General features: G+C 41.3%; 1 protein-coding gene across 1 annotated transcript in view; it reads right to left on the bottom strand.

The window, feature by feature from the left end:
• Positions 1-17876, bottom strand: part of dnaja2a (DnaJ heat shock protein family (Hsp40) member A2a) — a 36234-nt gene extending 18358 nt beyond the window's left edge. The window contains exons 1-4 of the mRNA XM_084307867.1: positions 17746-17876; positions 14465-14524; positions 8254-8483; positions 7648-7728 (exon numbers count right to left, since the gene is read on the bottom strand). Of these exons, the coding sequence (XP_084163993.1) occupies positions 7648-7728; positions 8254-8483; positions 14465-14524; positions 17746-17823 (449 nt within the window). The 5' untranslated portion in view covers positions 17824-17876. The remainder of the gene's footprint in view (positions 1-7647; positions 7729-8253; positions 8484-14464; positions 14525-17745) is intronic.
• Positions 17877-22748: the final 4872 nt, after the last annotated feature.

Here is a 22748-nt window from a genome sequence, read left to right as displayed (position 1 = left end):
TAGAGATTACTACAATAAAGAAATAAGAGGAGACAAGGACGAAAAACAGAATGGAATAATCAAGATGATAGTGTGGGCATACGAAGGGGGGAAATGAAGGGTAATTTCGGCACTGTACCAGGCTATAATGAACAGCAAGGGACACACAACCGATTATATAAGGGAGAAATGGGAGAGAGAATTAGAGATAGAAATAACAGAGAAGGAATGGGGTAGCATATGCGAACAAACTTAACTTTTTGACTTACCAGCCATTTGGCTGGTAGATTTTTACCAGTACCAGCCGGGCAGATTTTTTACTAGCCAAAAATTATAAATAGCTTTTTAGTATATCGCCATGTGTTATTATTACATATAATACTCTCATATGCTATTTTCAATTAATATCATAAACAACATAAGGAATATTAGCATAATTTTGAGTGGACTGAAGGAATGAGTCAGTGTTAATAGTTTTAAATGCAAATAATTTATTGAAACATAGACGTGGGGTCGGGACACACATTTTATTTCTATTTTTTTAACTGTTTTAACCATGTAGTGTAGCACTTTGGGATCCCAGTGAACAAAAAGTGCATTACAAATCCAATCTATTATTATTATTATTATGTGTGGCTGCCGCCCTGGCGGACATCTGTGCTCTACTGAGTGCACCTTTCTAGTCTAGAGAGAGAGCGCCGATTCCCGGTAGCTGAACAGGGTTGCATTTTGTCAACACAAGTTGGAACCCTGGAGGAAGCGATATAAGGAAACGAATTGCTCCGCTAATAATCGCTCATGTTGACCCCGCCCCCAAGTCGCTCTCCGCTCGCTCACCTTGAATCGAGCGCTCCCCGCGTCACATCGCTCGGCAGATTTTTTTTTTTTGGAGCATGGTGTAAATTAGCTCAAACTACAACAGTCTACACCCCCTGGGCCCCTTAACAATTGTTTGTATTGAGCCGCATTGTAATTGTACCCATTCTGCAATGTTAAATAACGTTGTTTATCCATTCACTAGCTCTATTAAGCGATGATAGCTAGCCTAGCCACAATGCTATGGTCGCTGCCATTAACGTTAGCATGTAAGCTAACGACAACAACAATGGCGTCAAAACAGGATGTGAGTGACAAAGCCTGAACAGGATATCACAGGTTCACCCTTCTCATTGGTTGAAAATGGCCTTCATGTTTGTACATCGCCATCTGTTGATTTGGCATTGTACTACATGTATATTACATCAGTGTTAAACCACTGTGAGCGGCCTGGAGGGTGTGGATTGGAGCGGAGGAGAAGCGGTAGATGCAGTGTATTTTGTTAGCCGCCAGGTGGCGGGCAGACCTTAAATTCTAATCGCCAAAGAATAAATCTACAAGCCAGTGGCGCTGGGCGTGTGTAACTATTTTGTACCCTGTGCGAGGTACAGCACTCAACGACAGGATCAAGGGTATGGAAACCAAAAATGCAAATAAAAATTGTTAAAAAAAAAAAAAAACACCACGGCTTTGTCAGATGAAAAGGATGAGACCTGACAAAAGAAAGTTTCCAGAGCAGTGGAATAAAAAAAAATGTATCCACTTTCTCATTATTTTTCTCAAATCCCAATTTCGTGATTCGAATTCTTCCCTCCCCTGTCTTGAACGTTGCTAGACTATGCCTCCCACTGGTCGGCTGTAGTGAGGATAGAAGCCTTGCATCACGTGTCCCCTCCAGTACACGAGGCAGCCTGTCGCATCTTTTCACCAGACAGCTCGAACTCTGTGACAAGGATTAACGCGTGGGAGGCTCACGCTGCCCCCGATACTTCCCGTTTCTGCTGTACAGGAGTCACCCAACCGACCTGTAGGAGTCGCTGTCCACAACGTCAAATCCCCACCCACCGGCTTTCCCACCCACTAACACTGCCAATTGTGTTAGTATGACAACCGGCCAAGCCGGGCTCGATATCAGCATCTCCTGCATTAGTGGCGTGCGCCTTGCCCACTGCGCCACTCAGCCACCCAGAGCAGTGGAAGTTTGAAGATAGTTTCAAGAGACTGGCTAGGCTACAGTATGATGTGGGGGCTGTAGACAGTGGCGAGTTGTTAACTTGTTCCGTGTGCCGCAAGTATGTCAAAAAGAAAAGTTTGTCATTGTCGTGTTACTTCACAGTACAAATACGTGAGTCCTCTGCTGTGGTTGTGAGTAGGGCTGACCTTCGAAGCTTTTTTTGGCAATCGAAGCTTCGGGGCCGAGCTTCGATTTTAATTCGAAGCTTAAAAAAAAAAAAAAAAAAAATTATTTTATTATTTTGTTTATTTAATTTTTTTTTATCTTATGTTGTGGGACTTGTACAGCACTTTGGTAAACTTTGTTGTTACTTGTTTTTTAATTAAATTTAGATGTATCACTTTGGAAGGTGTTCGGCTGTTGTCCGAATACTAGTGAACATTGAAAAATAAAGGCACAACATTTAGAGACGTCCCCGTCGTAGCGTTCTGGTGCGGAGACATGGGGCTCCCTGTACGGGGGCGCGACAGGTGGGGTAGGCTGGGCTGTGATGTATGCATCAAAACGGTTACATTGTTTGTCTCGCTCCCGCAGAGCTGAGCGTGAGAGCGCGGAGTTGGGCAGTGGTCTCCTCTAGTGAACGAGAGTGTTGTTATAATAATAATAATAATTATTATTATATCACGTATCTCAGCACCCCCGCCGCTGACCGAGTTCCCGCGGGGCCCTGCTGATGACTTCTTCGTCGACATGTCTGCTGCACACGTCCTTGTTGTTTTCAACACAGATAATCTCCACATGCTTGTTGTAGAGAGGTGGAGTCGAGGCGCCGCTTACTTTCGTTTCATTGGAATGGAGGCGCAAGATTTGAGGAAAAAAATAAAAACTATTTTTTTTTTAAACTTCGCTTTTTTTTGTGCGAAGCTTGTGCTATCGAACGAAGCTTCGAAGTATTTAAGACAGCCCTAGACATCACCATCACTTTCATACCAACCGTGCCCTTATTGGATTATTTATGTTGACGAAACTGATTAGTTATATTCATTAAAGAAAGTGTATCTATTTAATAAAAGAAAAAGACTAATTTAATCAGATTAATCACTTTATTCAAATTGAGGATTTTTTTTTTAATGAAGTAAATATGTTTTTTTGTAGACATTCAAAGCTTCGTTCGAATACTTCAATCGAAGCTTCGAATGTTTAAAAATGACAATTCGGTACAGCCCTACACACAGGTGTATCTCTATCGCCCCTCCCGTACCTGCCCCTTGACCCCGAGTACGGTGGCTTGTACACTCTGTCGTATAACACACACATTAACATAACACCACAGTCATCGGTAGTAAATCAATGAGATTGTGGACTCGATGAGGACATGATTGAGGAGGTTTAAGTTAGGTTTACAAAACGTTCACATTTTATTATGTTGTTAAATCCTGCAAAGCGGCTAGAGTGAGGAGTCTGATGATTAGGTTAAGTTACAATTTAAGCTTAAGATTGACTTGTATTGAGTAATCAATCATCAATCAATATATTAAAATAATTTGCTTAAAATGTTACTCTGGCCTCTTATTTAAGTGTGTATTCTTTATCTACTTGAACGTAATACCTTATCTACCTGAAATGTACTGACATTTTTTATATATATGCGACACAAATTCGTTTTAGAATTTTTGGCTGGTAAAAAATCTGCCTGGCTGGTAGTGTGCACGGAGCAGTTTGCGTGGATGTTTTTGTTGGCGGGACGAAGACTAAAGAAATGCAGCGCTTTGCACCACCAGGACAGCCGCAGCCACAAAATGAGGTCATTAATTGAGTTGTATTTTTTAAATGATAAGGATGTTGTTTTTTAAATTCTTTTTTAGCATTTTTACAGCTTTATTGGTCACGCAGGACCGACAGAGGAGAGGGCGAACGGGAGGCGTGTTGCTTATTAACAGCGGAGGAGTGCAAGAATGTGACAATGTGACCGCGGCAGCGCGAGAGCGGCAGTGCGGAAATAGGCTGTCTATTGCCATTCTCTAAGACAAACGCTAACCTTAACCAGCTCCTTAACAGCGCCTAAACTTAACCCTTCTAACCTTAACCAACTCCGAAACAATGCCTAACCTTAACCATGCCTAACCTTAACCATAGAAAGAATATTGCCATTCTCTAAGACAAACTCTAACCTTAACCAGCTCCTTAACAGCGCCTAAACTTAACCCTTCTAACCTTAACCAACTCCGAAACAATGCCTAACCTTAACCATGCCTAACCTTAACCGGCGAAAGAATACACGTTAAAAAAAAAAAAAAAATGGGATTCGAACTTGTCACCAACGGACCGCAGCGCTGCCAGGTGAGCTAAGCTTCGAATGAAAATCATCGCGGATTACGGCTACATAATGCCGCAAGCTCTGCGGCTGCCGCGCCTGCCGCGGGGCGTGTCGCAGCCAATCATGGAAAACGCGGAAGCACTCGGCAGCACTCCTCCGCTGTTAATAAGCAATAAGCGAACGGGAGAGGTGGGGAACTTGGGAAGACATGAGACAAATAACGACAGGAGCTGGGATCGAACCCGCGTAGGTGCGCAAGGCACCATGGTATGCGCCACGAGGGCGCCCCAAATGATAAGGATGTTTAATAACCTTTTTCATCATAAAAGTTCAGTGCCCCCGAAATACAAAAAAGGGGGGAAAAAAGTTTATTTCTAACCCTGGTTTGAAATATGAATATAGAATATCAGTAAGGATGTCCCGATCACGGTTTTTTGCTCCTGATCCGATCCCGATCATGTGATTTTGAGTATCTACCGATACCGATCCGATCACTTTTTTTTTTTCAACAAACATGACCATGTTCACGTCTTAAACCCATACTGAGGCCTTAGTTTTGGTTTTAAATTGCATATCATCATTCATTTATTTATTGTCACACAGAGCAGAAGAATTTTGCCAAAACAAACCAATAGTATCCAGCTGCAGAACGGCAGACCAGCCACACTATCAGACCCAAACGCATTTCCTTTGATTTAATTATACATCAAATGATTTATGTTAAGGATTGCAATGCCTCGCTTGAATGAAGTTAACTTTTCACCTGGATAACGTCAACATTCAGGGTGAATGTAATGTGAGAAATTGGGATAAAATTAAATAAAAAATAAATTGTATTTTGTATTAAAACTAAGGCCTCAGTATGAGTTTAAGACGTGAACATGGTCATGTTTGTTGAATAAAAAAAAAAGTTAGAAAAAAAGTAAGAAATCCCGATTATTATTATTTTGCCGATTCCGATCTTCGGAAAATCACGTGATCGGGACGCGTGTAGCTTTATGCCAAGCAAGCAGTGCAAAAATTTACCGTAGTGGCGTGCAGTAATGCGCCTTTCATTTTCCGCCGCCCAGCGCCCAGGTCGCGCGGAAATAGGCTGTCTATTGCCATTCTCTTTGACAAACTCTAACCTTAACCAGCTCCTTAACAGCGCCTAAACTTAACCGTTCTAACCTTAACCAACTCCGAAACAATGCCTAACCTTAACCTTAACCATAACCATGCCTAACCTTAACCATAGAAATTATATTGCCATTCTCTTTGACAAACTCTAACCTTAACCAGCTCCTTAACAGCGCCTAAACTTAACCGTTCTAACCTTAACCAACTCCGAAACAATGCCTAACCTTAACCTTAACCTTAACCATGCCTAACCTTAACCGGCGAAAGAATACACGTTAAAAAAAAATCACGTTAAAAAATATTTTCGATGGGATTCGAACTCGCCAGCAAACGAGCCATAGGATCCACAGCCATGTGGCCTTGCCAATTGAGCTATTTCTAGATACTGAATAAGGGGCGGTGACTTATATATATTGAGCTCCGCTCGTGTCGAACCAAGGCGGGATCTCATGCGCATGCGCGGGCACCTCGCGCGAGCACGCCGGCGCACGCACGCACCTGAGCGAGCACGCCGCCGCCGGTGCACGCACGGTAGCATTTGTCTAAGCGGGGCCTGAAAAGAAGGGCGCTTTACCGCACTGGCGTGCGGTGACGAATGCGGAAGCATTTTTGCACTGCTTGCTTGGCATAAAGGAAAACGCGATCGGGACATCCCTAAATATCAGGGCTATAAATTACCTCATTATGGCCAAGTCATACATCTATGGATTCGGCCCATATCTTAGGGCTGGGCGATAAAACGATAACAATAACTATTGCGATAAATTATTTCCTAGAAATAAACATGAAACGTGGTCGCAAAGTTTCGATATATCGATTTTCCAAGCTTGGATATGAGCACACGCACTAACAACCAATCAGTGAAGGAGATGGCCGACAGCGGAAGGAGACCTCTGGGTAGAGAGGTAGGACTCAAGTAGTAAACAAGGCTGGCTAGGATAATTAGCTTGCACGGCGCTATTTTATAGTTTACGTGCCGAGTGGTTGTGTGGCGTGAATTCTGAGGCCACGGTTATAGTAGTGTGGGGTATACGGTGGACGTCATTGCAATGTATTGGGGCGGAACAGAGTATTTTAGGGTGATATTTAGTACATTGGAACAAGGCTGGCTAGGATAATTAGCTTGCACGGCGCTATTTTATAGTTTACGTGCCGAGTGGGTGTGTGGCGTGAATTCTGAGGCCACGGTTAAGAGTAGTGTGGGGTATGCAGTGGACGTCGTTGCAATGTATTGGGGCTGAATGGAGTATTTTAGGGTCATATTTAGTACATTGTCATGGGATACACCGCTTGCTCTGGCTAACTGCTAACGTGCGCGGACTGATGACAACATCAACTCGAGACATTCGCAGCAGCAAAACAAGTCTATTAATAGCCCGTCCATCGGCGCCGGGCATAAGAAGTTAATTAAACTTGACAGACATATCGACGATAATTATCGATAGAGTTATATGAAAATAATTTTATAATTTTATCGCGATAACGTTTTTGGCCATATCGCCCAGCCCTACCATATCTCCTATTTCCAATGGCAGAGTTCAATCTGGATTTAGTACCACAGTGCAGCAAAGACCGTGAAGGAAATCTACAGTTTGCCGTCGCAACACATTTACAGCCATCTGTCGGCGTCACGCTGTGTTATCGTCTCTCAACCAACACATCGGCTGAAAGCTAGAATGGCCACCGCTTGACCCATTATGTACTTCCAATTGGTTATAAAACCAATCTTGACCAAACAAGATAGACAATAGCACTCTGTGTGATTCTTCCTGTTTGGATTTCCAGGGTGTTTCCTTTCAAAAGAAGCCAGACTTGTGCATCTGCTACAAATGGTTCCCGAATAGCGTCCAATTTACTTTCAGTATGCAATAGACAGGCATTTTATGCTAAATTTGCAGGACTGTTAAATGGTAAATGGCTGCATTTATATAGCGCTTTTATCCAAAGCGTTTTACAATTTATTTCTTACATTTTACCCATTCACTCACAATGATGGCAGAGGCAACCATGCATGGTGGCAACCTGCACATCGGGAGCAATTCGGGGTTAAGTGTCGTGCTCAAGGACACTTCGAGACGCTGCCCGAGAGGAGCGGGTATTGAACCGGGAACCTCCAGATTAACCAGACCTCCTGAGCCATGAAGTTTCCGCCCCTTTGTCACTCAATCTACAACCAGGAATAACACAAGCTCAACATGTAACAACAGGCTGGCTGATCAAGTTGACTCAAAAACAGACTTACCCGTTGCAAGTGCTACACAGAACATTCTTGCTGAGTTGTAGTTTGGTTGTTTTCCCATTGTACAGGTCTTCCAGGGACACCCTTTTGGGAGGAAAAACAACAACAGCATGTCAAAGATAGAGTCAAAGGACAGATGTTTGGAATATTTATGCCAATGACCGAGGATTAGGGATGTCCGATATTATCGGCATCGGCCGATATTGGCATTCAAATGTAATATCGGAAATTATCCGTTATCGGTTTTCAAAAGATTATAATTTTTTTGTTTACATTTATTTAACCTTTATTTACCCAGGCAAGCAAGTAAGAACAAATTCATATTTTATTTATTGTCAAAAGTATGCATAATGTTGTGTTAATTCCACGACAAGAGATATGTAATGTTAATTACCTGAAATTATAAAAAAAATTGGATGGGGGGAAACCCTGTATCGGTTGATATCGGTATCGGAAATTAAGAGTTGGACAATATCGGATATCGGTAAAAAAAAAAGCCAATACCGAACATCCCTACCCAGGATACAATCAAATATTTTCCAAATACAAAACATTTTTTTCTTCTTTTCAGCCATTGAGCGACGGTCAGATCAGAAACTCTCGTCTTACTTGAGTGGATGCACCATGTCCTCGCCTCTTCGCCGGCCCCCGTTCCTGTTGCGCGCACTCTGGCCGCCCATGAAGCCGAACAGGCCGCCGCCGAAGATGTGAGAGAAGATGTCGTCCATCCCCTGGCCACCGCCGCCTCCCTCCCGCAGGCCTTGTTCTCCATATCGATCGTAGAGCTCCTTCTTTTCTGGGTTGGTTAGCACCTCGTATGCAAAGCTGATTTCTTTGAACTGCGTTTTTGGGGGGGGGGGGGGGGGGGGGGGGGAAATGCGATGCAATGTGATGCAACTTCACTGTGCCGGGTAATAAAGAGCCTGCATGCTTTCGTAACGCAGGATACATGCCGGTTAACTGCAGAAGCTGGCACATACTTGCCCACAAGTGGACAGCGAGAGGCATTTATATTGAGACCTTTAGGTCCAGATATTCTTGGCAGTGTTGAATCTAGTAATATACCTGCGCCCAATGTGCCTCCTTGTTTGAGACCATCCATCACCAAAAGCCACGAATCTCCATGTCTCTGCGTGTATGCTGAAGACTGTTCTTGCGTCATTCATATTCAGAGTTTAATTCTGAATTCATATGGCATGACATACAAAGCCTTTGGCAGATACATGCAAACACTGGGTAGGCAAAGTGGATACAAGTGATCTCAGTGAAAAGTATTATATAAATGCCCCATTTACCATTTATCAGTTACTGGGCACAGCAAAGTATAATTTAGCTCGTTTGTGCAGGTTAAAAATAATGAAATGTTGTTATTCAGACTTCAGAGTGACAGAATATCACAACCACAGGCCTATTGGACATTTGTAAAAAAGTTTGTTTATTTATTAAGTTAATATAAAACCGTGTTTAGAAAATGTTTGAGTTTGGTAATAAATACATGCTTTTGATTTCTTTAACCTCTTACCTCATTGACCGCCACGCTCTAAGTGCGCGAGAGGGCGCTAGAGCGCCACCGCTTTAATCAATGGGAGGACTGGGAGATTTGCGAGTGCTTAAAATATATCTTAAATTATGGCTATGGGTCTAATACACCCGTCGATTATCAATGAGTTGCTTGCAGTCAACATGTACAAAACAGAGTTTTTTTCATCTGTACATTTCCGTTTTATACCGTTTTGAATACGAGTATAGTTTGTGATTTCTAGTAATTCCAGAGAAAGACGCGATAATAGCCCTTTAGTGGAATACACAAAACACTGTCATTTTTCGGCTGATTAGCGAATCTTCCTGAAATCAAAGCTAGATCACCATTATCCTTCCTTGTGCATACATGAAATGGCCCTCGTAGCGCCCCCCCCCCCCCCACCCTGCACCAAACGGAAAACAGCCATACATACACACAGATACAGCGTAGATCGGGGTAGAAATACATATCAGATCAACGATCAAATGTATATATAGTAATGTTCTTACCTTGTATCTGATGTAATGCAAAATAAATAATCCAATTATCTGATCGCCATTTGAAGTACTGGGCGCGGAGGTCCGTGCCACGTTCAACAGCATTGCATATAATAATAATAATAATAATAATAACTTTATTTGTATAGCACTTTTCATACAGAGGTTGCAGTTCAAAGTGCTTCACAACAGTAAAAAATACAGGCATAAGCGAGCATAAAAAGATAGACGGGTAGAATCACAGTGTTTCACATTAGGATCTAGCATCCCAATAGGCTCTCCGCTTACAGTTTTCAGTAACACAAATAGTAAAAATAGTTTAAAATGATTCAGTTTAAAAATAGTCAAAAAATTATAAAATAGAACGGACATAAAAAATACAGGCATGAGCGAGCATAGCAAGATATGGCAAATCACAGTGTTTCACATTAGGATCTAGCATCTTAATAGGCTCTCTATTCAGGAATACTCCTGTAGTTCATGAACAAATAATCACAGTGTTTCACATTTGGATCTGGCAAATAATAAGAATAAAATGATTCAGTTTAAAAATAGTCATAAATAATCCTGTATGCATCGTTGTTTAGTGTGTATGTGTGTTTATTGTGTTGTGTGTGTGTGTGTGTGGTTGTACTTCAGCTACTACTACTCTACAACTACCACTCCAGGACACAGTTAACCTAGATCTACTCTACTCTACAACTACCACTCCAGGACACAGTTAACCTAGATCTACTCTACTCTACAACTACCACTCCAGGACATAGTTAACCTAGATCTACTACTACTACAGCTACTACTACTCTACAACTACCAGGACACAGTTAACCTAGATCTACAACTACAACGCTACAACTACTACTACTCTACCAGGACACAGTTAACCTAGATCTACTACTACTCTACAACTACCAGGACACAGTTAACCTAGATCTACAACTACAACGCTACAACTACTACTACTCTACCAGGACACAGTTAACCTAGATCTACTACTACTCTACAACTACCAGGACACAGTTAACCTAGATCTACAACTACAACGCTACAACTACTACTACTCTACTCCAGGACACAGTTAACCTAGATCTACTCTACAACTACCACTCCAGGACACAGTTAACCTAGATCTACTACTACTCTACCAGGACACAGTTAACCTAGATCTACAACTACAACGCTACTACAACTCGGTGTGTGTGTGTCTGTGTGTGACTGTGTGTGTGTGTGTGTGTGTGTGTGTGTATGTCGGTGTGTGTGTCTGTGTGTGTGTGTGTATGTGTGTATGTCGGTGTGTGTGTGTGTTTGTGTGTGATTGTGTGTGTGTGTGTGTGACTGTGTGTGTGTGACTGTGTGTGTGTGCGTCACAACCCGCAGTGTTTCACATTTGGATCTAGCAATAAATAAGAATAGTTTAAAATGATTCAGTTTAAAAATAGTCATCAGTAAGAAGTAAAAAGTGCAATAACCGACACATGAGTTTGATAGGCAGTGTAAAAGAGTAGGCAGGGTAAGAATAAATACAAGTTGTGTCAGGATATCCCTGATGTTTCCTCTTGCCACTAGGTGGTAGCAGATAACTATCAGTGAAATGCCTGAGCAAAGAGATAGGTTTTAAGCTGTCTTTTAAAGATGTCTAGCGAGTTGGCTTCCCTGATGTTTTGGGGTAGTTTGTTCCATAGTTTTGGGGCATAGTTGATAAAGGCTGCATTACCGATCCTCTTTTGACTGCTTCTGGGAGCCTCTAGTAGTCCAGCAGCTGATGATCGCAGTGTTCTTGCTGGTGTGTAATTTATTAGAGTGTTGGCGATGTAGCTAGGTCCCTGTCCATTTAGAGCTTTGTATGTAAGGAGAAGGACCTTAAAGTCAATTCTAAATGTTACGGGAAGCCAGTGTAAAGCGGCTAGGACTGGACTAATGTGCTCTCTCCTTTTGGTTCTAGTTAGCAGTCGGGCTGCAGAGTTTTGGATTAGCTGAAGCCTCTCTGTGGTTTTCTTAGGGAGACCTGTGAAAAGTGCATTACAGTAGTCTAACCGGCTAGATATGAATGCATGAATTAGCTTCTCAGCATCGTTCTGATTAATAAATGGTCGTACTTTTGCTATATTTCTGAGATGGAAGAACGATGTTTTCGTCACTTTGCTAATATGAGAATTGAAGTTCAGTTCTGAATCTATGATAACCCCAAGACTAGTGACCTCAGATTTGATCCAAGGGGTTAGTCCCCCCAGGTTCTTTATTAATGTTTCTTTTTTAGTTTTGGAGCCGATAATTAGAATTTCAGTTTTGTTCTCGTTTAGTTTCAGGAAGTTCTTACTCATCCATTTATTTATTGACAGTAAGCAGTCTGTAATGGAGCTAATCGCTGTATCATTTGGTTCAGCAGATATGTACAGTTGTGTATCATCCGCATAGCTATGGAAATCTACATTATGTTCTCTGATGATATCACCCAGCGGTAACATGTAAAGGGAGAAGAGTAAAGGACCTAAGCAACTCCCTTGTGCAACTCCATAGTTGTTGTCGTATATATCAGACATGTGATCTCCTAGTTTAACATAGAATTTCCTCCCTCTGATGTATGTTTTAAACCAGCCCAGCACATGGTCTGAGAAACCGACATGGTTTTCAAGACGATCGATTAGAATATCATGATCGATTGTATCAAATGCTGCACTGAGATCCAACAGGATAAGGATGGAGATCTTATTCTCGTCAGAGTTTAGTCTGAGGTCACTGATTATTTTGGTGAGGGCAGTTTCAGTGCTATGATATTTTCTGAATCCTGACTGAAATTCTTCTAAGATGTTGTTTTCTTCAAGAAAGGAATTTATTTGAACTGAAACTATCTTTTCAAGTACTTTACTAATGAATGGTAGGTTGGATATTGGACGATAATTTGCCATTTCATTACTATCCAAGTTAGGTTTTTTTAGTAATGGCTTTACAACTGCTGTTTTAAAGGCATCCGGGAAAATACCAGTCCTAAGGGAAGTGTTTATGATATCTAGCACAGGGCTTGAAACACTATTAAATACCCGTTTGAAGAAAGCTGTAGGTATAGGGTCAATGTCTGAGGTGGAGGAGTTACATTCTGAGACAGTTTTGCAGAGTACATCTAATGTGATGCATGTGAAACTTCTCATGGTTACATTGCACGGTTTGCCGCAATCAACTTTATTTCCATCATGAGTAATGCTGGCCCTGATCAAGGTTATTTTGTTGTTAAAGAATAGTGCAAGTTCTTCACACTTAACCGTTGATGACTGAGGAGGTGTAGGGGCAGTGTTGAGTAGTACATTAATAGTGGAAAAGAGGATTCTGGAGTTTCCAGCATTTTCTGTAATGATTTTAGAGAAGTAATCTTTTCTTGCTAAGCGGATGGTTTTATTATAAGCAGTTAAAGCATCTTTGTATATATCACAGCATATGGTGGTTTTTGTTTTTCTCCATTTTCGCTCCGCTGCACGACATTTCCTTTTTTCTTTGTTGACCGTATTATAGTTTAACCAGGGCGAGGCTCTAGTTTTCTTCTTTTTCGTTTTTAATGGGGCGACAGAATTTAATATAGATGACATTGCATCATTGAGATTTTCTACCATTTCATTTAGAGAGCTGTCATGATTGTGTGGTTCATGTAGTCTGATAAGATCAGAGGGGGGGGGCTCAAGCGATGGCGAGTTAACCCGACTATCATCGTGACTGCCGTTGAATGAGTCAACGTTCCGCCCTTGGGACGTCGCAGCACATTTGCCCTCATTTGATGATGTCCCGCTGTAGGCTCCGTTAGTACAGTTGGTTGTTTTCAGCATTTTATGCGCATAATCTGTTATTTAGTTATGCCTATTGCACATTTTCATCGACATAAGTAAATTTTTTAGTTTTTGTTTATTTCTTAAAGGGGAACTATCTTATAAATGGCCTTTTTGAGTGTTTAGCATTGTTTCCTAGCTATGTGAACTTATATTAATATGATCTATGTCTCAAAATTCTCATATTGGCGCATTCTTCCAATTCTCCTCTCACAATATTCACCCTCACTGAACTGAGTCGTTTGAAAATGTGCCTATATGTGATGTCATATAGTCACTGCTGCATGTTAATGTTCAGCAGACGGCGCAGGCCACACAGTGGTTTAGGAGCCCAGGCTCAAAACAGCTCGAGATCTTGAGGTAGAAAAATGCTGTTTTTGAGGACTTGATTAGAAATACAAAACAATGAATAAAAAAAATATATATATTACAGAGGTGTTCCATAGACTCACAGGAATTGTGTAAAAGTGCCCAAATAGTGAAAGAAATAGTAAAATAGTTCCCCTTTAAGTTAATATAAAACCTTGTTTAGAAAATGTCTGTTTGTTAAATACATGCTTTTGAATTTTTTTAGTAGCAAGTGACTTTTATTTTTGCCACATATGCAGCTCGCCTGCTTAAAGTCGACACAAGTGTGTTTTAATGTCTAGGCCTCTACATTTCTATGTTTCATATGCCATGCACATGTTGTGAGAATGCAATATGTCGCTGCTGTGGAAATAAACCTTTTTATTGAGGAAACAAATACATTTGTTAGTTTGGTAAATTGGGTATTTTTTGTTACAATGAATTGATCGTTAACGTTATCAATAATCGAGTAAGGAACGTGCTTACAATTTGCAACCCCTAATATATATATATACACACAAAACATTCATAAATACAGGCAACATAAATTCTAATTATGGAACGTGTAGGTTAGTGTGGTGGGTGAGAGAAAAGAGTAATTAAACTAACATCTGTAAGAGGAAGGAACATAAAATATTTACCTTGTCTCCAGCATTAGGGTTTTTATCAGGGTGATATTCCTTGGCCAGCTTCCGGTATGCCTGAAGGTGAAGAGGAGGAGACATCTCAACACATGTCTCGTACAAGGATCGTCTTCACATCATCGTTATTTGCCTCAGGATGAACCTGCACTACTGGTAGCGCAAGGCTAGGGCTGCACGATTGTGGGAAATAACCGAATTGCGATTTTTCTGACAGATATTGCGATTGCGATTAAATTTGTGATTATATATATTTTTTTAATTAAGCAGCCCCACAGAGGTTTATTGTAAAATGCGGCTTGCATCTGGCCTACGCGGTGGGGCTTTTCGGGACACCGAGCCTGAAAATGTTTCTTTTTACCTGGGGATCGATACCGGTACCTTTTTTTCTGTACTTTACTCTCCCTCTCTGAAGTCTAAACTTCACAACACACAATCTAAAAACCCCTTACCTCCTCTCTCCCAAACTTCCTGGTTAAAAAAAATAAGAAACATTTTTCAAATAATTATTTCGCAATTTCTTTATTTTTGCGATTTGCTAATTGCATCATTCCAAATCGCGATTTCGATTTAAAATCAATTAATCGTTCAGCCCTAGCGCAAGCACACATGCCATGCAAACTGGAAACATTTTGAATGGCTATGTTACCTGGTTAGCTTAATACATAAGAGGGTAAAGTTGTATACAATTACAATATTTATATTTGTTTAAAGATTCACATGCTGAATTCAAGTCAAATACGCTGTTCAAAATGTCCTACACGTTAGTGTTACAGAGTGTGTAACCAGTTAAGTTATCTAGCTAACCAAAGACAACAAAGAGTTTAAAACAGTGTTTTCTAGGTCAACGTTACCTAACGCTACCTTGCAAAGAACGTACACTGACGAGTTGGCTCACAAAGACGCAACGGGGAAGACAACAGAACCAGGTTAATTTGCTCATTCGAGGTGGAAGAAGGATGCCAACTAACTTAATTAACATTGATTGAAAACTGTATTCACAGATTGCAGAATGGGTACAATACAGTACGGCTCAATACAATACACACAATTGTTAAGGGGATGCAGACCAGAGAAAGACTTTCGTCTTGTTTACATCAGGGTCCCCCATTTTCAATTCATGACATAGATATATATCTTGACATTTCTGACACACAGGTATAACGTTACAGTACTGTTACATTTGTGACATACAAGATATGCAAATATACAGTACTGTTATTATTTTTATTGATCTTTTTCCCCCCTCCTTTTTCCTCCGATTTTCTCCCATCCCAATGTTAGTCGTTATGCCAATTCCCAATCCCCTTCCTGGTTGCTGCGCACTTACCCCCCACAGTCGGTCTGGGAGAGTGGAGGCTACCACGTGCTTCCTCCGACACACGTCCAGCCAATCAACCGCTTCTTTTCACCTGGCAGCACGGATTCTCACTTAGAGGGCGTAGTGTGGGGAAGGATCACACTATCCCACTTAGATCCTATCCACGCTTAGCAGGCGCCCCGACCGAACTGTAGGAGTCGCTGTTTACAAACGCCCGGACCCACCCGCCAGCTTCTCCCACCCTCTAATACTGCCAATTGCATTAGTGTGAACGGCCAGCCAAGCTGGTGACAACCCCGGAGCTGTGAGCTGGATTCGAACAGGCGAATCCAGCCGCTCCGGGGTTGGTGACGAACGCAATCTCCGTTACGCCACCTGACCGCCCACAGTACTGTTATTCTAACAGAAAATATATACATACGAGGGGGAGGAAACTGTACATTAGGAGGGGGTGGTTTGTACATTTACGGGGGCCATACAGATAGATATACTATATGTAAGGGATAATGTATAGCTACGAGGTCATTGTCGCAAAATAATTGACCGACATGGAGTTTAGAACACTGAGGCGCCTCGCCGAGGTGTTTTAAACGTCAGTGAAGGTCAATTATTTTGCGACAATGACAGAGTATAGCTATACATTATCCCGCTTATTACATGGCTAACTTACTAACAATATACCCAATTCATTTTACACCATCGACAAGACGAGATCAATGCAGACGCAGTTGTTCTGTGGCTCTGTCAGCCCAAATAAAGTGATTATTATTATCGGCAGCCGGCAGGTGTGTCTGATTGCACTGAAACAGTGTGCGTCAGTGGGCTTGATTACTCCAGCTGCGAAAAACAATAATCACCGGTGGTTATCGAAAAATAATTCACCGCTGTCAGGGGCTATTGACCAATCACAATCAAGCATTTCGGCGAATGTTAAAACGCCATGTAATAATATGAATTAATTATGAGTAGGTATTATTGTATTGTATTATGAATTCATTAGGCGTATATTGTTGTATTATGAATTCATTAGGCGTATATATTGTTGTATTATGAATTCATTAGGCGTATATATTGTTGGTATTATGAATTCATTAGGCGTATATATTGTTGGCATTATGAATTCATTAGGCGTATATATTGTTGTATTATGAATTCATTAGGCGTATATATTGTTGTATTATGAATTCATTAGGCGTATATATTGTTGTCATTATGAATTCATTATGCGTATATATTGTTGGCATTATGAATTCATTAGGCATATATATTGTTGGCATTATGAATTCATTAGGCGTATATATTGTTGTATTGTATTATGAATTTGATATATAGGAGTTTTTATTGTTGTTTTTAATTGTCTGTATGCCATGTGAATGTTGTGAGTGTATAACGTCTGTAACTGTATTTTATGTGTTATTATTATGGACGCCAGGGAGAATAAAGCCCCAGCACTGCTGTGGCTAATAATGGGGATCCAAAATAAATAAACTTAAAACCAAATCTGTCCATGTATCTGCGACAGAATCATGGCAGCTAACGTTACCTGTTAGCATCTATCCACCAGTCACTGCTGCTGGCCATCACTGGACCTGTTGCTGAACGCTAGCTAGCATGCTGGCTAACGACACTAGCTAACATTAGCTTCCATCATCCCGACAGAAGAAAGGGAAAGGGGAAAGGCAGCGACATTTACAAATGTCGAAACAAAGCCAAAAAACCAACTCCAAGATGGCATCGAAACCTTAGTTCAAGAAACAAATGTTTACGTTATTACATGTAATTACGAGTCATGATTCTAGAGAGTTTCTAGGCCAGCTAGGCTAGCTAACCGGCTAATACAGGTTAGCTGCTAACAGTTAGCTTCTCCTAGCAACGCATTTCCTGGTCCTCTCGCCACTCGAAACTCCACATCACGACGACGACGAAAGTCGACAAATGTTGTCCAAGTGACAGTTATTACCTTTTTCAGTTCATTCTCTGTGGCAGTCGGAGACACGCCGAGGATGTCATATAGTTTGGTATCGACAACATTCGCCATGATGTTGGGAGAAGGTCCTTCAGCAGCGAGAGAAGAGAGGCGGAGGAGGAAGAACCGGTAGCTGGACAAGGTCTTCTTCGTCTTCTAGAGAGCCGAGCTTTCCAAGCAGACTAGACCGAGATACTCTCCGCTGCCCCCCGCTGGTTGGAAAGTAGCATTGCAGAATGGGTACAATACAGTACGGATGCAGACCAGAGAAATTGATTGATTGATTGAAAAGTTTATTAACAGATTGCAGAATGTGTACACAGTACAGTACAGCTCAATACATACAATTGTTAAGGGGATGCAGATCAGAGAAAGACTTTCGTCTTGTTTACATCAGGGTCCCCCATTTTCATTTCATCATACTATATACACAACATACAGATAGACAGTACTGCTACATCTATACATTTATGACATACCAGATTTGCAAATACAGTACTGTTTGTGATACAAAAGTGTCCAGAAAAAGAGTGTATATACATTTGACGTAGAAACTGTACATTGGAGGAGGTTGGGTAGGTGGGGTTGGGTGGGTGGGGGGCTGTACATTGGAGGTGGGGGGGGGGGGGGGGGGGTTGGGTAGGGGACACTGTACATTGGAATACTGACAAAGCCATACTTGGTAATTTACTGTACAACTGGGTTAGGACATTTGTAGGGGCCAGTTTTCGAATTGCAGTCTCCCGTAGGTGTTTTTTGAGAGTGTTTTTGAAGGTGGGTAGTGATTCACATTCCTTTACAGCTTTGGGTAGGGCGTTCCACATTGATGTGGCATAATTGCGAAACGTTTAGTCCCTTGTTTGAGCCGAATCTGGGTTTAACATGATTTGTGGAGCTCCCTCTGGTGTTGTGATCGTGGTATTCACTGACCTTTGGGAAGTATTTTGACATGTAGTTTCAAGTTTCAAGTTTCTTTAATAGTTGTCATACAGAAGTACAGAATACTTTTGTACAAAATGCTTCTTACTGTTGCGCTCCAGAGACTGTGCAAGACAAGATAAGTATGAAATAAAAACATAGTAAAATTAGAAGTAAAAAAGAGGTCACAGTGTTCAGTTTAGACATATGTACAATGTTCGATGCAGAATAGACGTAGTTACCATACAATATACAATACTGTGCAGTGTACTAATATACAATACTATATAGTGCAAGGCAGAAATGGAGAAATGGGACGAGGTGCAATTTAGGTACAATTCACAGTAGGTGTACGAGTTGTAGTGCAAATCCTTTATCAATAAATATAAAGTGTAAGTGTGTTTGTGTGATCTAAAGTGTGGAGAGTGGGTGCTGCAGTGTGTTGTTTGTTTGAGTGAGTGTGTGCGTGTGGGTGTGTGTGCTGTGTGCATTTGATGGTTGTTGCATAGTGATTATTGTTCGTTTAGCGATTATTGTTCGTTTAGCAGCCTGATGGCCTGGGGATAGAAGCTTCTTCTGAGTCTTTCTGTGCTCGCCTTAAGACTCCGGTATCGCTTGCCTGACCGCAGCAGTTCAAAGAGGCAGTTGTTCGGGTGGCTCGAGTCCTTAATAATTCTCTTAGCCTTCCCCTTGCACCGCTTGATGTAAATGTTCTGGAGGGTGGGAAGCCCCCCTCCAATTGTGCGTTCGGCTGAACGTGTCACTCTTTGTAGTCTGCTACGGTCTTGTGCAGTGCTATTCCCAAACCAGGAGGTGATGTTGCCGGTCAGGATGCTCTCTATTGTACATGAGTAGAAGTTCCTAAGGATCTTCTGACTGACTTGGAACTTCCTTAGGCGCCTGAGGAAGTAGAGGCGTTGTCGTGCCTTCTTCACAACACTGTCAATGTGTGTGGTCCATGTCAAGTCCTCGGATATGTGGGCTCCGAGGTACTTGAAACTGTTCACTCTCTCAACCGGTGCCCCGTCGATGCTGAGGGGGCTGTAGTCCTTGACCCCCGACCTCCTGAAGTCCACAATCATCTCTACATCTACATGGGTACCTTGGTCGTGTAGTGTATCTTGTAGACCAGGCCCATTGCACTCTAAGCCATATAGGTTGTCAAAGTGGGCAGGGGTGAGGTGGGTTCTAGGAGTCAGGTCAAGCAGTAGTCTGACCAGTTTGTTTTGAAGAAGAACAGAATGAATGAATGAATGAATGAAAACTTTATTTAACAGATTGCAGAATGGGTACAATACAGTACGGCTCAATACATACAATTGTTAAGGGGATGCAGACCTGAGAAAGACGTTTGTCTTGTTTCCATCAGGGTCCCCCATTTTCAATTCATATAGACATTTATGACATACACAACATACATGACATTTATGGCATAGGGACATATAGGTATTTAGTACTGATACATTTGTGACATAAACGGTATTCAAATATACAGTACTGTTACCCCTAGATCCTGACAGAGTATATACATATGATGGGGAGGGGACTGTACATTAGGAGGGGGTGGGTGGGTGGGAGAGAAATATACATACGGCGGGGAGGGAATATATACATGCGGTGGGGAGGAGACTGTCTATTAGGAGGTGGTGGGGGTTTTGGGCATTTACGGTGGCCAGTTTCGAATTGCAGCCTCCCGTAGGTGCTCTTTAAGAGAGGTTTTGAATGTGGGCAGGGATTCACATTCCTTTACAGCTTTGGGTAGGGCGTTCCACATTGTTGTGGCATAATTTCGAAACGTGTTTAGTCCCTTGTTTGAGCCGAATCTGGGTTTAACATGATTTGTTGAGCTTCCTCTGGTGTAGTGGTTGTGGTATTCACTGACCTTTGGGAAGTATTTTGACATGTACATGGGCACCCCGGTCGTATAGTGTATCTTGTAGACCAGGCCCATTGCAAGTTGCTGTACTCTGTCGTCTACTCTAAGCCAACTTTAACTCATCAGGAGATGGTCTAATGTGCTGCAAATGGTCTTGAGTTTCAACTTGCTCTTGGTTAGCAAAGATATTAGACAACTCATCATACTCAACTTTTTGATGTATGTATGTGTAACCTGAGGTACACTAGGACCCAGGAGTTATCTGGCCAGATACTGCTACTTTAGCCTTGAAAAGGGAAGTCCCGTGAGACTTTGACCAAACTCACGTTTGTTCTCGTCAGCTGGCATACTCCAGGTGATTACAGGTGCAGAGGAGGTCGTGCTGCCCCACTGGTTTTCAAGGTATGAGCAGGTTAAACATTATAATTTGTTAAGATCTGTTCACCCTTGCCAACGTCCATTTATCATTTATTTTATCTATCTTTTGTTGCATGTGGCCAACCACCCTTGTGTCTGGGAGCACAGTTGCTGGCTGGCAATCAGGAGCTTGAGGTGGGCGTGACAACTTTAATTGATGTGTTTGTGTGACAATGGGTATACTATGAGATGATATATTATGATGCCATAAATTAACACTTGTTTTTCCTCTTTAACTACTCTGTGCGTCAAGAAGTGTGGAGTTTGTGTGCAATCCTCTTTTTAATTATTAGTAATCGTGGTCCAGTTGTGTATGATCCCTTTTTAGAGTTTTTATTTAATAAAGTGTAAAATCTTGAATACAAAAACCTCTGTTGTACGCCTGTTCTTTTATTAGAAAGCCTGTGTGAACATAAATGTGTGAATGAGGGTCTCTCCCCTTAACAGAGTGGCGCAGTTTCTATATAGTCAACCATTAAGGTATATGTGTAGCCTATATTTGTACTCCTGTTGGGGCCTCTTGGACCAGATCAATGTTTTATCTGGCTAAATAAAGGTTAAATAAGAAACTGATGATATTAATACCCCTAGAAATGTTGTATCAAAAATAAACAAAATGCCTTCAGGGATATGATTTTCTGAAAATGTACCCGTCTAATATAGTAGGAACTTTAAATATCAGGTTAATTTGTTTCGAGGGAACTGTTTTAGGTGAACCTGATTGCGGTCCCTCCTCCCAACAGTCAGTGCAGTGCAGTATAGCACAATTGCCATGCCATCTCTCAAAACATACCAGTAATCATAACCAGCCAATGGCATGGTGAAAAATATACGCCATCAATGCGTTTACCTGCTATTAACCTCAGGGCCATCACGGTCAAGCCAAAGCAGACCTCCTCTAAAGAAGTCCAACAAATAAAATTAGCTTTCCTAAATGTCAGATCACTGAATAATAAAACATTCTTAGTAAATTATCTGATTAAAGAAAATAACTTAGATTGCATCTGCCTAGTAGAGACATGGCTAAATAATGACACAGCTACATCAATAATGATAGAAGCTTGTCCACCAGACCATAACTTTTTTCAAATACCCAGAAAAAATAAAAGGTGCGGAGGAGTTGCAGCAATCTTCTCCTCAAAACTCTTGTTTAGAATCACAGAACTAGGCGAGTTCATGTCAATGGAATATCTTGCCATTGAACTAAAAACAGAATCAACTATTATTGTCACAATATACTGCCCGCCTAGACACTCACCAATATTTATACAGGAGCTCTCTGAACTGATCTCACTATGTGTTACCGGATATGATAAGGTGATCCTAAATGGAGACTTGAACATCCATTTTAATAAGAAAACAGACCTAATACAGCATATAACAAATGCAACTCACAGGCTTGGGAATACACTAGACTTAGTTATAACAACAACTGGGCTAAGCATAACAAATATCTCAATAACTGAATTACCTCTCTCTGACCATCACTGTATATTTTTTGATACTCAAATAACCCTTACTAAAACAAAAAAAGAAATCATAGTTAAAAAGAGGCTCTTAAACGACAAAGCTGAATCAAAGTTCATTGATCTTATCAGACTACATGAACCACACAATCATGACAGCTCTCTAAATGAAATGGTAGAAAATCTCAATGATGCAATGTCATCTGTCGCCCCATTAAAAACGAAAAAGAAGAAAACTAGAGCCTCGCCCTGGTTAAACTATAATACGGTCAACGAAGAAAAAAGGAAATGTCGTGCAGCCGAGCGAAAATGGAGAAACA

Source organism: Notolepis coatsorum (genome assembly GCF_963971535.1).
Source record: "Notolepis coatsorum genome assembly, chromosome: 2".
Taxonomy (NCBI): domain Eukaryota; kingdom Metazoa; phylum Chordata; class Actinopteri; order Aulopiformes; family Paralepididae; genus Notolepis; species Notolepis coatsorum.
The sequence above is the reverse complement of the archived record's forward strand: the minus strand, read 5'-3'. Positions and strand labels throughout refer to the sequence as shown.